Here is a 12,637-nt window from a genome sequence, read left to right on the forward strand (position 1 = left end):
TTACACGCATGTCAGAGAGCTACGGTGGCCTTCAGGCAACCTAAAAACGCAAAAGGCTCTCTCTAGAGACAGTGTTTGGTTTGTCCGCTCTGAGCTACTGTAGAAACATGGCGGTGCAACATGGTGGACTCCGTGAAGAGGACCCTCTCCCGATGTAGATATGGAGGGCTCATTCTAAGCTAACGCACTGGCCCTTTAAATTACTATATGGCTTGATATTAAGTTGTTTTATGTGTTTTCTTTGAGGCAAAATTGCAGAAATGTACATGGATGAAAATCTGTTTTGTTTGGGTTCATCGTTTGACCAACATGGATGGATGAATAAAAAGAGGTAGACAAATGGTTACTTTACTCAATCGCTGCCTCCTACCTTCTCTTTAGCCCGGAGTTCATCGAACATGTCCTGGATCTCCAGTTTCCAGTCCTCCTGCAGGGAATGGAAGGACTCCTGCGGCATCTCTTCCTTCACCTGCTGCTCCAGGGCCATCAGCTGGGACAGGATGGAGCTGAAATTGGGTCTGCGGTGGGGGTCCTGGTCCCAGCACTCTGTCACACACACACACACACACAGCAGACACAGTCAGACACCAGGGTCACTTACTGCAGCACTTCAGATACAGGGTTACTACTACTACCCTCTCTACAGCAAACACAAATAATAGAAACATATTAGAAATAAGGAAGTAGGGGACCAAAGCAGAGCAAAATGGATATTAAGCAGCTTTACTCTGGAACAAGATGAAGGGTTATTTAGTCTGGTTCTGAGTCGCTTCCTTAAAATGAGTGGAAAAAATCTAACATCAAATTCAACGCAATTCAATTTTTCCAGCAGTTTCACTTCTTTTAAGCGTTTTCTTAAATCAAGGGACCTGAAAGAAGGAAGTAACTCACATACATACAGATTTGCATTGGAAAAAAAGGCTCATTTCATCACCCTACTGAGAGGCGTTTGTTAAAATGTTTAGACTTTAAATCAGGTCAGATTGCTTTCTACGATGCGATCGTTAGAACCCATGTCCGATGAGTATCCTGCAACGCCTCCCGTTTTTATTTACACATACTTCAGGCCCTTGTGTGAGCATAATGTAGAGTCAAGCTGATCACTTATTCAAAGTGTTATGCTTAATTAACTTGCTGCGGGGAGTTTTGCATAATTTGCTGCATTACAAGCAGATCAAAAACCAATCCGATAATTAATTAATCCTCTGAGGTGGCTATCGGTGGTTTTGTGCACTGATCTCTTCTTTTTTTTTTTAAACACAACCGTAAAAGACAAGCAGACATCAATACAAGGGGCGAAGCGGAGAGACTGTTATCTGTCCTGCTTTTTGTTCAAGGTGGGTGGTGGCAGCATGTTAGAAAGTAGAAAGGTGACATTTCTTTTTAACTTGAAACTGAACAAAGGAAGAACACAAACATATTGCACAAGGAGGTTGCAGCACAAAACACTTCCTCTCCGCGGCCACGTTATTAGCAACACACAGCACTGTGTGTTCTGAATTTCGACCCGGCTTTGGGGAAATGGGAGGAGAGCGTGCCGGGGACGCCAATTTGATCTCACGCAAGAGTACTCTCACACCGCTGAACTGAAAGCCATTCGCCTAAACAGTGCACTGGGTGCATTCTGATTACATTTCCAAACATGTGTCCCACCTGACATGAGCTGGGCGAAGGGTTCGGGGCACGTGGAGGGGATGGGCAGGGTGAGCTTGTTGACGGCGACTCCGTAGGCGACGGCGAGTCCGTCAATCCCTTTGTAGGGTACCTCTCCTGTCAGCAGCTCCCACAGCAGAACACCGTAGCTGGAGGAGGGGGGAGGAGGGGGGAGGGGGGGAGGGACACACAGGCAACCGGGCATGAGACAGCAAACTCAGACCAAAGTTAGACACAAGATGTATCCTGGAAAACACGCTTCATACTGCGTCTTTGCAACACAAACAGAATAGCACTATCAGCGTTTTTTGTATAGTTAATTATTTAATCAGATCACTGCAGTATCAACATACAAGGCAAGAATATTCATTTCACAACTGTAATTACTTTCTAGACCATTGTTATTATAGAGGGTATGATTCAAATTTAGTTTTTTATTTATTCTCATTACTATCTACCCGTTCTTCCTCATTGCCAGTGTTTTGGTACATTTTGGAAAAGAAAAAAAAGTAAGTTAGATGAAATCCTAAGCTCACATGTTGTACTACCTTTTGATTTAAAATTCATCATTTCAAGTGTTAATTGTAGAAATAAATGTTATCTAAATTAAAACTGGATCAATCCTGTCACAATATTAGTTTTTTGTAGATTTATTTATCATCTATTTATTTATTTATTTGCGATACATGAAATGTGCCAAATCTGATACAATATGTTTGTTTCATGCCCACAAACAGATTTGCAGCATAGATACCAATAGAGTCCAGAATGTGAGCATTAAAATACTGTACATGCTGGTACTTTTACAAGGATATTGGCTCATGTAGTTGTGACATAGAAGATACCACCTCGGGTCATCACCGGTGTTTAAATATTTCATGGTCATTTTTTCTCCTCCCTACATACCTTCACATGACACATCATTATCATGGAGCTGACGGTACATAACCACGACACACTTGTGCAATGGAACATTTTTGCTTGGTAAAACATGTGCTTGCAAAGCAATGTGAACTCACGCATGCAAAAGTCGTACAAACACACACACACACACACACACACACACACACGTTTGAGCCCACACAATGGGAGCAGCCCTGTGTCCTAAGAAGATGAAGCGCGGCGCAGGACTTGGATCCAAACACCGTCAATTAGCCCTTGCCTGGACCTGACTGAACACACTGTGGAGGCTCGCTAAGTGGAGAGCGCAGGCCGCAGCCTCTTTTTATTTTAGTTCTTTAATTACAACTTCCACACGCTGTGACTCTGCAGAAGCGCCGCTCGCCGCTCCCCGAGGCGGCCGCTGTCTTCGGGTACAGATGAGAAAAGAATAATAGAACAAAGATTACCCTTCATTTTCAGAGCGGGGCCGCCTGCTCCGCCCGCTACATTCTCGTTTTTTTTTTGTGCTTTTTTTCCAGATTTATGCTGCGATTTGCTGTGAAAATGAGCTTGCGTGGGTTTTTTGTTGATAGACGGGGAGATGGAGACTGAGAGGATGTGTGTGTGAGAGGTAGTATGATGACACTGAGCCCATTAACGTAGTTAATCAAAATACACACTCTTACTAAAAAGGGTTCCCTTAATGCACCAGAACATTCCTTAAGTAGCTTGCGCCATAGCAGAACCCTCTTCTGATGTTCTCAAGAATGCTTTCAAAAAGGTTCTCTGGAACAGCCTGTTCAATTGGTTCCACATCGGCTCTGTGTGGGGCTGCGAAGACCCATTTAAGAGTGGATTAAATGGTCCAAATCCACTGGATTATAAATTAAAGCATAGCATATGAGAGTAACTGCTATAACCACGATGCAGCGAAGCCGTGAATGTGTATTACCGCTTTAATAAATTGTTTATCTTGTTCCCTACTGCGGAGCAAAAACAGCCCGCTCGCTTCATCCCACATGTAAATTCACATACGGCCCTTAGACGCCATCATGAATCCCCCCCTCAACACATCACACAGTTGTTTGAGTCATCATTATAAAACCACAAACCATAATCAAGGGACTCTTCTCTTTCTGTGTAGATGTGGCCAAACACACACAGATACGTGTATATCTCACACACACGCACACGCACACACACACACACACGCACACACACACACGCACACACACACACACACACACACACACACACACACACACACACACACACACAGCTATTCCCAGATAAAGGGCTGCGGTTAGGTCTGGTGTGTGGCCTCCTTCTCCGTCTGTGCTGGAGACAATGGGACAGTGTGCAGTACAGATGTCCCACAACAAAGCACAGAGCAGCCCTTTGAAGAGACGCCGTCACGTGGCCGCGGTTCGGTCTCGCTGCAATCCATCATTCTCGCCATCACTCTGTCTCCCACCATCACGTCTCTCTACACTTTCAACCGCTCCGCTCTGTCCATCACGCTCTCTGTCCTCAGACAGAAAAGCAGCAGGTGCACTATATCCTGCAGATCATCGCTACACACTGCTGTTTATATATCAATACCAGGCGGCAACATCTGGTTCTGAAGAGTGAAGCCAAAGCGGAAGTGTCTTAAACTTGCATTCTCTCTAATGTCCACCAGGGGGCGACTCCTCTGATTGTATAGAAGTCTATGAGAAAATGACTCTACTTCTCTCTTGATTTATTACATCAGCAAACATTGTAAACATGAGTTTATGCTCTCAGTCGCTAGTTTTGAAGTCTTCTTCAATAAATGATGGTCCATTTAGAGCCGTATACGCCGTCTCTACGTCACTGCTTCGCCATCCAAATACGATCACTTCTCCCACAACTCTCAGCAAAACAGCGAATAATTGTGTTTCCCAAGATGTCAAACTACTCTTTTAACTAAAATGGTAACATAAATTCCATTTAAGCACACCTTCACGTGTAATAAAAAACAATTCTGAACCGAGCTTCACACACGAGCGCTCACCTCCAGACGTCGCTGCCCTTGGAGAAGGTGGAGGACTTGATGACCTCGGGGGCCATCCAGGCGTAGGTGCCGGCGGTGCTCATCTTGGTGGTCTTGTGCCACTCCCTCGCCAGGCCGAAGTCTGTGATCTTCAACGTCAGACCCTCCATACATTCATTCTCTATGGGCTGAGCCAGAAGGACTGGAGGAAGGAAGTTGGGAGAAAGGTTTTAAAGAGTTAAATATGGGGAGTGATTCAAATACAACTGAATGCATCTCTGCAAGAACGTTTATTGAGTCTTTCTTCAGTACGCACATTTCGTCACTACAATCCACACTGAGTATCCTCTGCTACGACATTTCACAACATGTGGTCAAATGGGCAAAAAGAGAGGGAGCGCCATTTTGAAAATGAACGCTCAGAGTTCTATTGTGAAGCAGCTACAGGAATATTTTCAATATCAAATAAATAATGTGAAAAATAGAGAATTATAAATTGTATGAAATATATAAATGAACAAACCTTTTGTGAAAAACATGAAGACATTATTAAAATCACTATTAAAACATTACTCATTTCAAAATGTTTCAACAGTTTTAGAAGATAGAAGAACAAAGTAGACCCAATCAGTCAGTAAGTCCACGATCAGAGAAGTGAACAAAGCAGAGAACTGCTTGTCGTTAAATGGACCAATAACAATGTTGTCAGAGTTGATCATCTTACTGTGTGAAAAGATCCATGATTATGGTCTGCTATTATCTACTGAGAACTTAAACATGACAAAAACAACAGCCATTTGATTACTTTAAAAAGTCTAGAATCCTTATTGACAGGGACGGACAACCCTGACAGCAGCAACATAACGGATCAATCAGATACGGATGACTGATACTCAAGAACAGGCCTCTAAACATAGACACAAACGCCGAAATCCAAAATGGGAAAAGTATACACTGTAAAACGTAATAACCCTATAAGTAAACACATTTTGGTAACCAGCCAGAGTTGTGCGACCACGCGGCGTTGGAAGGCTTTGTTTCCATGAAAATAGAACGCGACGGCGAGGACGTCGGTCGCTGCGGTGTGACTCTGTATCACATGCCTCGCTGTGATCGGCCGCCCGGCCTCTCTTCTCCTTTTGTTGGCAGGCTGGGCATCGCACAGGGCAAGGCCGCCCATCAAACGCAGGGAGGAGAAGCAGCAAAGAATTTGACTTATTATAGGGAAGTAAGACTCCTGCTATTTGCAGTCACTTTCTGACTTTCTGGGCTCGGCGCTCTTCTTCTTTCGACTGTGTATTTTGCTGAGAAATCCTCTCGAGACTCTCTTTTCTTTAACTTTTTCCACTCATATATGAACGATTCTCTGTCTTTGTTGTCTGTGTCTTTGTCTCTCTCTCTCTCTCTCTCTCTCTCTCTCTCTCTGACATCCTGTGCAGAGCCTCGTAGCCCAGAGGCGGCGGGTTTGACGTCACAAAGGAATGCATCACAAGAGGTTGTGTTGTCTGCAGTGTGTGTGTGTGTGTGTGTGTGTGAGTGAGAACGTTAAAGGGGATGGGAGACTTGGATTTTTAATAATGTTTCTCCCACAGCAATTGCGGCACCCAGTTCTGCTGGAACCACATACACACACACACACCTTCCACAGCAGCAGCTTATGTGATTTTAGTCCATTCTGTCTCAAAAGATGAAGACAAGTGCAAAGACAGACAGACAGACAATCAATGGAGGCTTTGACTTCACATTCCTGACAGCCAGACAGCTTCTTTTTTTTAAATGGGGGAGAAAAAACAACATCAGGGTATGTCCATCACAAACTTTCCCATTGACTTCTGCCTCGAGACACAAACAACAAGAGAAGCCAAAGTTACCATTGGCCAAAACAAAAACAACCTCCACAGAGAGAAAGAAAGTGCCCGCTCATTTAACCTTTTTTTTGTTGTTGCAGAAAATCAATTTCTGTCCATTCTAAGGCTGAGGCATTGTTTCTGTCAGTTCAAAGTGCTCTCGGAGACGGCGGGGGTGCTGGTGTTGGTGTTGAAGGGGGTGCTGGTAATTACTGCAACAGGCCCTGATCTCTTACTCCGCTTCTTTTGTCGGCCTGCCGGTGAGCCTCTGGTAAAAACAAGCCCCAGTCAGTCACCCCTATTTCCACCCGGCCGCTCGCTCGCTGCGCCGTGACCCCACTTCCAGGAAGTGACGCCCGTATCGGCCAATTAGCCTCCAGTGGCCGGGCCCTTCCTTAAAGAAAAAGAAAAAATCTGATTTTGTCGTTCCGGCTTGCTGTTGATTGTGCACAGTAAGCCGCGCTCTATTTTAGGAAACTGAGGTTAAGAGGGGTCACGTGACGCTAACAGGCGCGGGCAGGAGGGAAGTGGAGGTGCTGCAGTAGAGCGGGCTGAGGAGATGCAGACAGAGAGAGAGGTGACTCTGGTTATCTTATGATTAAGAAACAACGGTGGCCGCCCGTTGGGCCGAGAGATAGAAAAAAATGGCGAACGCACACGGGTCGGTCTCACACGAAGCACTCATTCCACGTGGGCAAAAAGATGCACACACAAGACACTTAAACCAGTACCCTCACACTCTGTCCAATTCATTTTCGCAAGACACCAAGCTGCACACAAGCAGCAAAGTGTGAGATGTGTGAGCACACACACACACACACACATGCAGCTGAAGGAAACACGGCTGAGCTGGGTTGTACAGTGTAGGTGCTCTTAGGGCATCATATCGTTAAACGTTAATAACAAGCACATACTTATTCTAATTTCTCAGGAAATATGATTTTTTTGGGGGGGAAAGCTCAACATTTTCAAGCAAAAGAAAAAAGGTGTTCAAAAAAACATGTTTCATCAAGTGTCAGCTTTCAACGGAATAGTTAAACATTTTAATATCAAATATGCTCATACGCTTTCTGTGAGATGAGACGTCAGGATGTAATTAGCCTAGCTTAGCATGAAGACTGAACAGAGGGAAGCTTGTGTCTAAAGCATGGACTGTAATATAAGAAGTGGACGTAGTCGACGTTAGGTCACCCATTGGTTTGTGGACTGCTGTTTCGAGGCCCCGAGTTCGGCATTTTCGTCGTCGCCATCTTTACTTTTTGCAACCAGTAAACGAAAGTGACCATATTTGGACTGTGGAAGATTGATGTAGAGAAGCCGTATAGGGGTCTGGTAGCTGTAGCAACCTGTCAGAAGGTAGCCCTGCCCTAAAGCATACCCTGCTTTATGGTCTGTTTGACTCTAAATGGACCATCATCTACTAAATGAACATCATGCTGTATTGAAGAAGACTTGAAACTAGAGATTGAGACCATAAACTCATGTTTACAATGTTATTGAATCAAGTGAGAAGTAGTCATTTTCTCATAGAGTTCTATACAATCAGACTTCTTTTTGCGACCAGAGGAGTCGCCCCCTGCTGGCCAGTAGAGAGAATGCAAGTTTCAGACACTTCAGCATTGGCTTCACTCTTCAGAACTGGAGGTTGACGCCTGGTCTACAGTTCAAAATGACGACTACCATCATCTCTAAAACGCACTAATCAACATCTCGTTTCTCGTTTGTTTGACTCATACTCAAAGAAAAATGGAAGATGACAACGTGTTGCATGATGTAACTATTTCCTGTGCGCATTTGTTGGAGTCTGGTTGTTACAGTGAGGTTGCCAGGTTTGAGACCGAATCTGTCAACCCGCACTATAACCTGAGACTCAGCACATAGATAGTATTCTATGCAACCTGTAATAAACATTTAACTTCAGAGTCGTGCGGGGAGAGAGGCAAAATAAAAGTCCCTGGCCCTATCTTACACCAGCGCATCCCCCCCCTCACACACTCACACACACACACACACACAGATTTATTGAAAGGTTCTGACAGTTTCATAACACACGCACATAATAAATATACCTAACCAATGCATATACATGCCTCTGCACTTACAGGACGGATATAGCCTACCTGTACACGCACCCATGCGTGCACGAGCATATGGGGCCACAACACTCATCTATGCGCACACACACACACACACACACACACACACACACACACACATGAAACGAACATGCAAATCCACACAAGGAACAAAAGCCTTTTAGCATCCTCAGCACAAATACACACCACATTCTTCTTCCACTTCCTGAGCTGAGGCAGAGTGCATCCACAGTTCAGCCTCCCTCCTCCAACCGCCACCATCACACGGCCGACGACTGTCGCATTAGTCAGCTGCTTACTGGACGGTATGTGGCAACGCACTGTGTCCAAATCGGCCACTGACCCACATAAAATGAAGTCTGCGGCGGACATCTTCAAGACTACACTGGAAAGTTTAAAGCAGTGCACTGAAGTCCAGATGGGTAACTTCCAAGTATACTGCAGGGGGGGAACCATGAGAAAAAATATCTCTGGATTTATGTAAATTGTTTTGGGCTTATACAATAAGGATACACATGATGTTTCACCCGCATCCTCTGGCATCTCTCACCTGGGATCACATTTGGAGGAGTGTTCACAATCAGAACAGGAACTCCAAGAAGAACGAATAACAGCGAGTATCATGACTCGATCAGTTTTGCCCAGACAGAGCTTCTTCCGGAGGCGAAACCAACAATGTCGCCACAAAAGCACCGTGACAGATCCCCATGGCAACAGGACTCTGTTTGGTATTGTTTGTTGTTCTGAAACAAGAGAGAGTCAGTTGCAGTCATGACTCCTACCAGCAGACCTGAGTTTGGTGCTGGGACTGACTCAACCCGACAGTAAGATTAGCGAGGGTCCCAGTGTCGGGGATTTTTTGCATGGTGCGTTACAGGGCTGATTTTAAAGTTGAGGTGAAATGAAAAATCTTTATTTTTTGTATTTGATATCAAACCCAATCAGCTTTTCTTCCTTTAAAACAAAATATGACACGTGCATACAAAAGCTATTACCAACCACTTTCAACCAATCCTTATCACGCTACATTTTAAGCCCGCCCACTTTTTATCGGCCCAATAAAATGCAAAGGATTTGATTTAGATCCTTCTTGCTGCTGTACACATCGATTGTTCCGCTTCACAGTACAGATGCTGACTTTCATTTCACTGATAAAGTACAAACATCTCCATCCTGGACAAACCTTGATCATAATAATATTAATGTATTCATTCATTTTCAGAACTTGAACCCTTTAAATGCCAGTTGGTTTACATAATGCCACTCTTGTTTTTAATGAAAAATAAACAGACATTTTATTATTCTATATGCTAAATGTTAGGGGGATTCTATGATATGTCAATGATTAGCAACAACATTGATTTTGATGCATTTTTTGTGCAGGAAACCATAAAAATAACATGTTATTTGCCCCATAGGGCAATCATGAATAAATTACTCGATCTGTAGTAAAACGTACATTTTGCAAGACAGGGCTCTAGATTGAAGGTCTGATATAATAGAATGTATAGTTTAATGCTGTAACAGGCGTGGGATCACAAACTGTGGTTTTAAATGGTTTTGATTGGGGACATTTTTGTCCTTAAGGGTCTATCTTTGGGCGGCAGAGTTTATTATAGATTCCAAATAGGAGCCGAGGGTACGAGAACAATGCTGTTTCTTTATTGGCGAGTATGGTGACTTTTTGCCTGGGACCTGTTAGCTTTAGCTTAAGTCATTTAGCACAATATCATGTATGTAGCCACCAACTGCACTTGTGAGACCCCTTTCACAAGATTCTTGCTTTTTAAAAGTGAGTCAGCGGAAAATGTTAAAAAGCCAAATGGATACAGTTTGTTCAACCACCTCATGGAGCTAACGTTAGCTTAATTAGCTAGCTAGCTAGACCTAAATCTGCCGGCTAGTTGTCACTTTACTTGGCGAAATGAAGCACCCTATTGTTTAAAAAGAAACTAAGAATGTCCAGTGGTAAAGGTGTCGTTTGAAAAAGCAAAGCTTGACTGGCGTAGCAACAGAAACTAAAGGAAGGCTTAGGTAAACGTTCGATTCATCTACAGCACCTGACATACCGAGAGCAAAAGCCTGGACAAGGTCAACGTCCTGCTCAAGGACATTTGAGAGGACATGTGGCCGTTGCTGAGCACACAGAACAGGTAGTGATAGAGGCCGTAACCTTTCCTCTTTCCCTAACCACTCAGCCCCGTCACCGTCATATGCCAGATGCAAAAGTCTGCTCCACAGAGCCGCTCTCTGCCCCGTCACTCTGCACCTCACTTAATTATGTTTTCTCCATAATTCATCGCTCAGCGCGTTTTTCTCATGTACGCCGTCATTCCTCACCCCCTCCGATCTCTGCCAGATAGACTGATACATCAGTGTGTGGGTATGAGGCAGCTAGAGGTGGCTGAACAAAATATCTGCATTAAAAAAAAATTAACCACTGACCAAAAGTCAAAATTTCTGTGAAATTGAAATATCTGTATCGGCTTTTAAATAGCCACATCGGTTCAACCTAAGCCTCCTCTATGCTCTCTCTACCTCCCCCCCCTCTCTCCCTGCGCTGCACTCGTAGGCGAAAGGGAGAATTCCGCCAGGGCGGGGGCTTTCCCCAGGAAGAACGGGCGCTTTGTCCCCTGAGGGACGAGGCCATAGGCTGACAGACAGTCTGGCAGCTTGTGCCCAGGCAGCCAGTGAGTGAGAGAGAGAGAGTGAGAGAGAGTGATAGGGCATAATCACAGTGCATAATCACAGTGCAGAGGATGAAACCAGCGCTGGAGTTTCGTCTTAGCTCGGAGGCACGCACGGAGTTCACTGGGTGTAGAAGCTAGCCGGCGTCTGTGAGTTTACAAACCGGGCCGCAACTGACTTAGAACTAGAGGAGGCTGCAATCAGTCTGAGGAGGATGGATGTATTCACCCCGGTGTTTCCCAAACTATTCTTTTTGGGGGATCCGCTTTTTAAAAATGACAAACCATCGCGAACAAATTCACAAGAGGCCTTATCTATAAAATCAGGAGGAAAGAGAATTTGCATAAATGAATGTTGCCGACCATTTTTACTGCCATTACCACATCCCTTATATTACCTTGAACAGGTAAACCAGCCACTTTAAAGAGATATACATTTGATAAATCTATATACATACATATACACGTGCATACATACATACATATGTATGCATATAAATACATACCTACATAAACTCTATAGAAGATATTCTTTGGGAATGACTGCTCTTTTAACTACATTAAACCTGACACACAAATGTTTGTTTTATTGTTACATTACATTTTATCTTCCTGCATAGCGGAGTGCGTTGACACACTTAATGACTCGTGTAATGTAAGAAACTCTCCGTGCTCTGCTGTTGATCAGGTTTGTCGGGTATTTGTCTTTCCGGGTTGCCAACGTCATCTAGAATTTCCTCGCTTTAATTCAATAACAAATGTGGTGCTTTACCTGTTGGGCCGCTTCTTAAAAACCATCCCAACATTGTACTGGTACATGAATACTTGTGCAGTATCTGTATCTGTTGCCAGGTAAAAAGGCTGTGAGGCCCTGAAAACGGTCACTTATTAACAATCCAGTGCTCATGTGTTGAAGTTTGACCTTCATTAGCGATATTTCCTTCCAAACTCAGACAGAGGGCCGGTACCGGCTTGAAGGTCGGGTTGGGAGGGAGCGCTGACGTTCTGACGACGTAAATATGGCGACTCAAACACGACCAGGTACAAAGAGCCAGGAACTACGGCTCAGGAACTCAATTCAGACCCAGTTCACGTTGCTCACGCTGCAGATACATTGTTAAAAACATTCCTGGGTTCATAGAAGTGTTCCTGCGGTAGAAAGGGGCGATAATATCACTTGACATTCAGTCTGTGATTGTAGCGACCTTACATTAATATTAATGTGTTTCTCCTTCTGAGGGACTTCAAATGTCTGAGGAAGCGGAGCTGCTTCCAAGACATGATTTGAAACACAAAGGTTGAAGTTGAACCTGAGGTGATGTTGTGTGTATGTATTCAGAAAAAAACTTTATTAGAAAGTTGTCAATAAAGCAAAACAAAACTAGAATATAAACATGACAACTATTAGTGAAAGAGAAGGAGGGGAAAAAAGAAGCAAAAATCCACAAATACGTTGTT

At 44.0% G+C, this 12,637-nt stretch overlaps 1 protein-coding gene across 1 annotated transcript in view; it reads right to left on the reverse strand.

Annotated features, from left to right (window-relative positions):
* The window catches only part of LOC306714618 (mitogen-activated protein kinase kinase kinase 11), a 39,273-nt gene that overhangs the window by 18,485 nt on the left and 8,151 nt on the right, over window positions 1-12,637 (reverse strand). Inside the window, exons 2-4 of the mRNA XM_079184671.1 lie at window positions 4,571-4,751; window positions 1,654-1,802; window positions 371-546 (exon numbers count right to left, since the gene is read on the reverse strand). Of these exons, the coding sequence (XP_079040797.1) occupies window positions 371-546; window positions 1,654-1,802; window positions 4,571-4,751 (506 nt within the window). The remainder of the gene's footprint in view (window positions 1-370; window positions 547-1,653; window positions 1,803-4,570; window positions 4,752-12,637) is intronic.

The sequence above is a fragment of the Pholis gunnellus genome, assembly GCF_910591455.1.
Source record: "Pholis gunnellus genome assembly, chromosome: 23".
Lineage (NCBI taxonomy): Eukaryota > Metazoa > Chordata > Actinopteri > Perciformes > Pholidae > Pholis > Pholis gunnellus.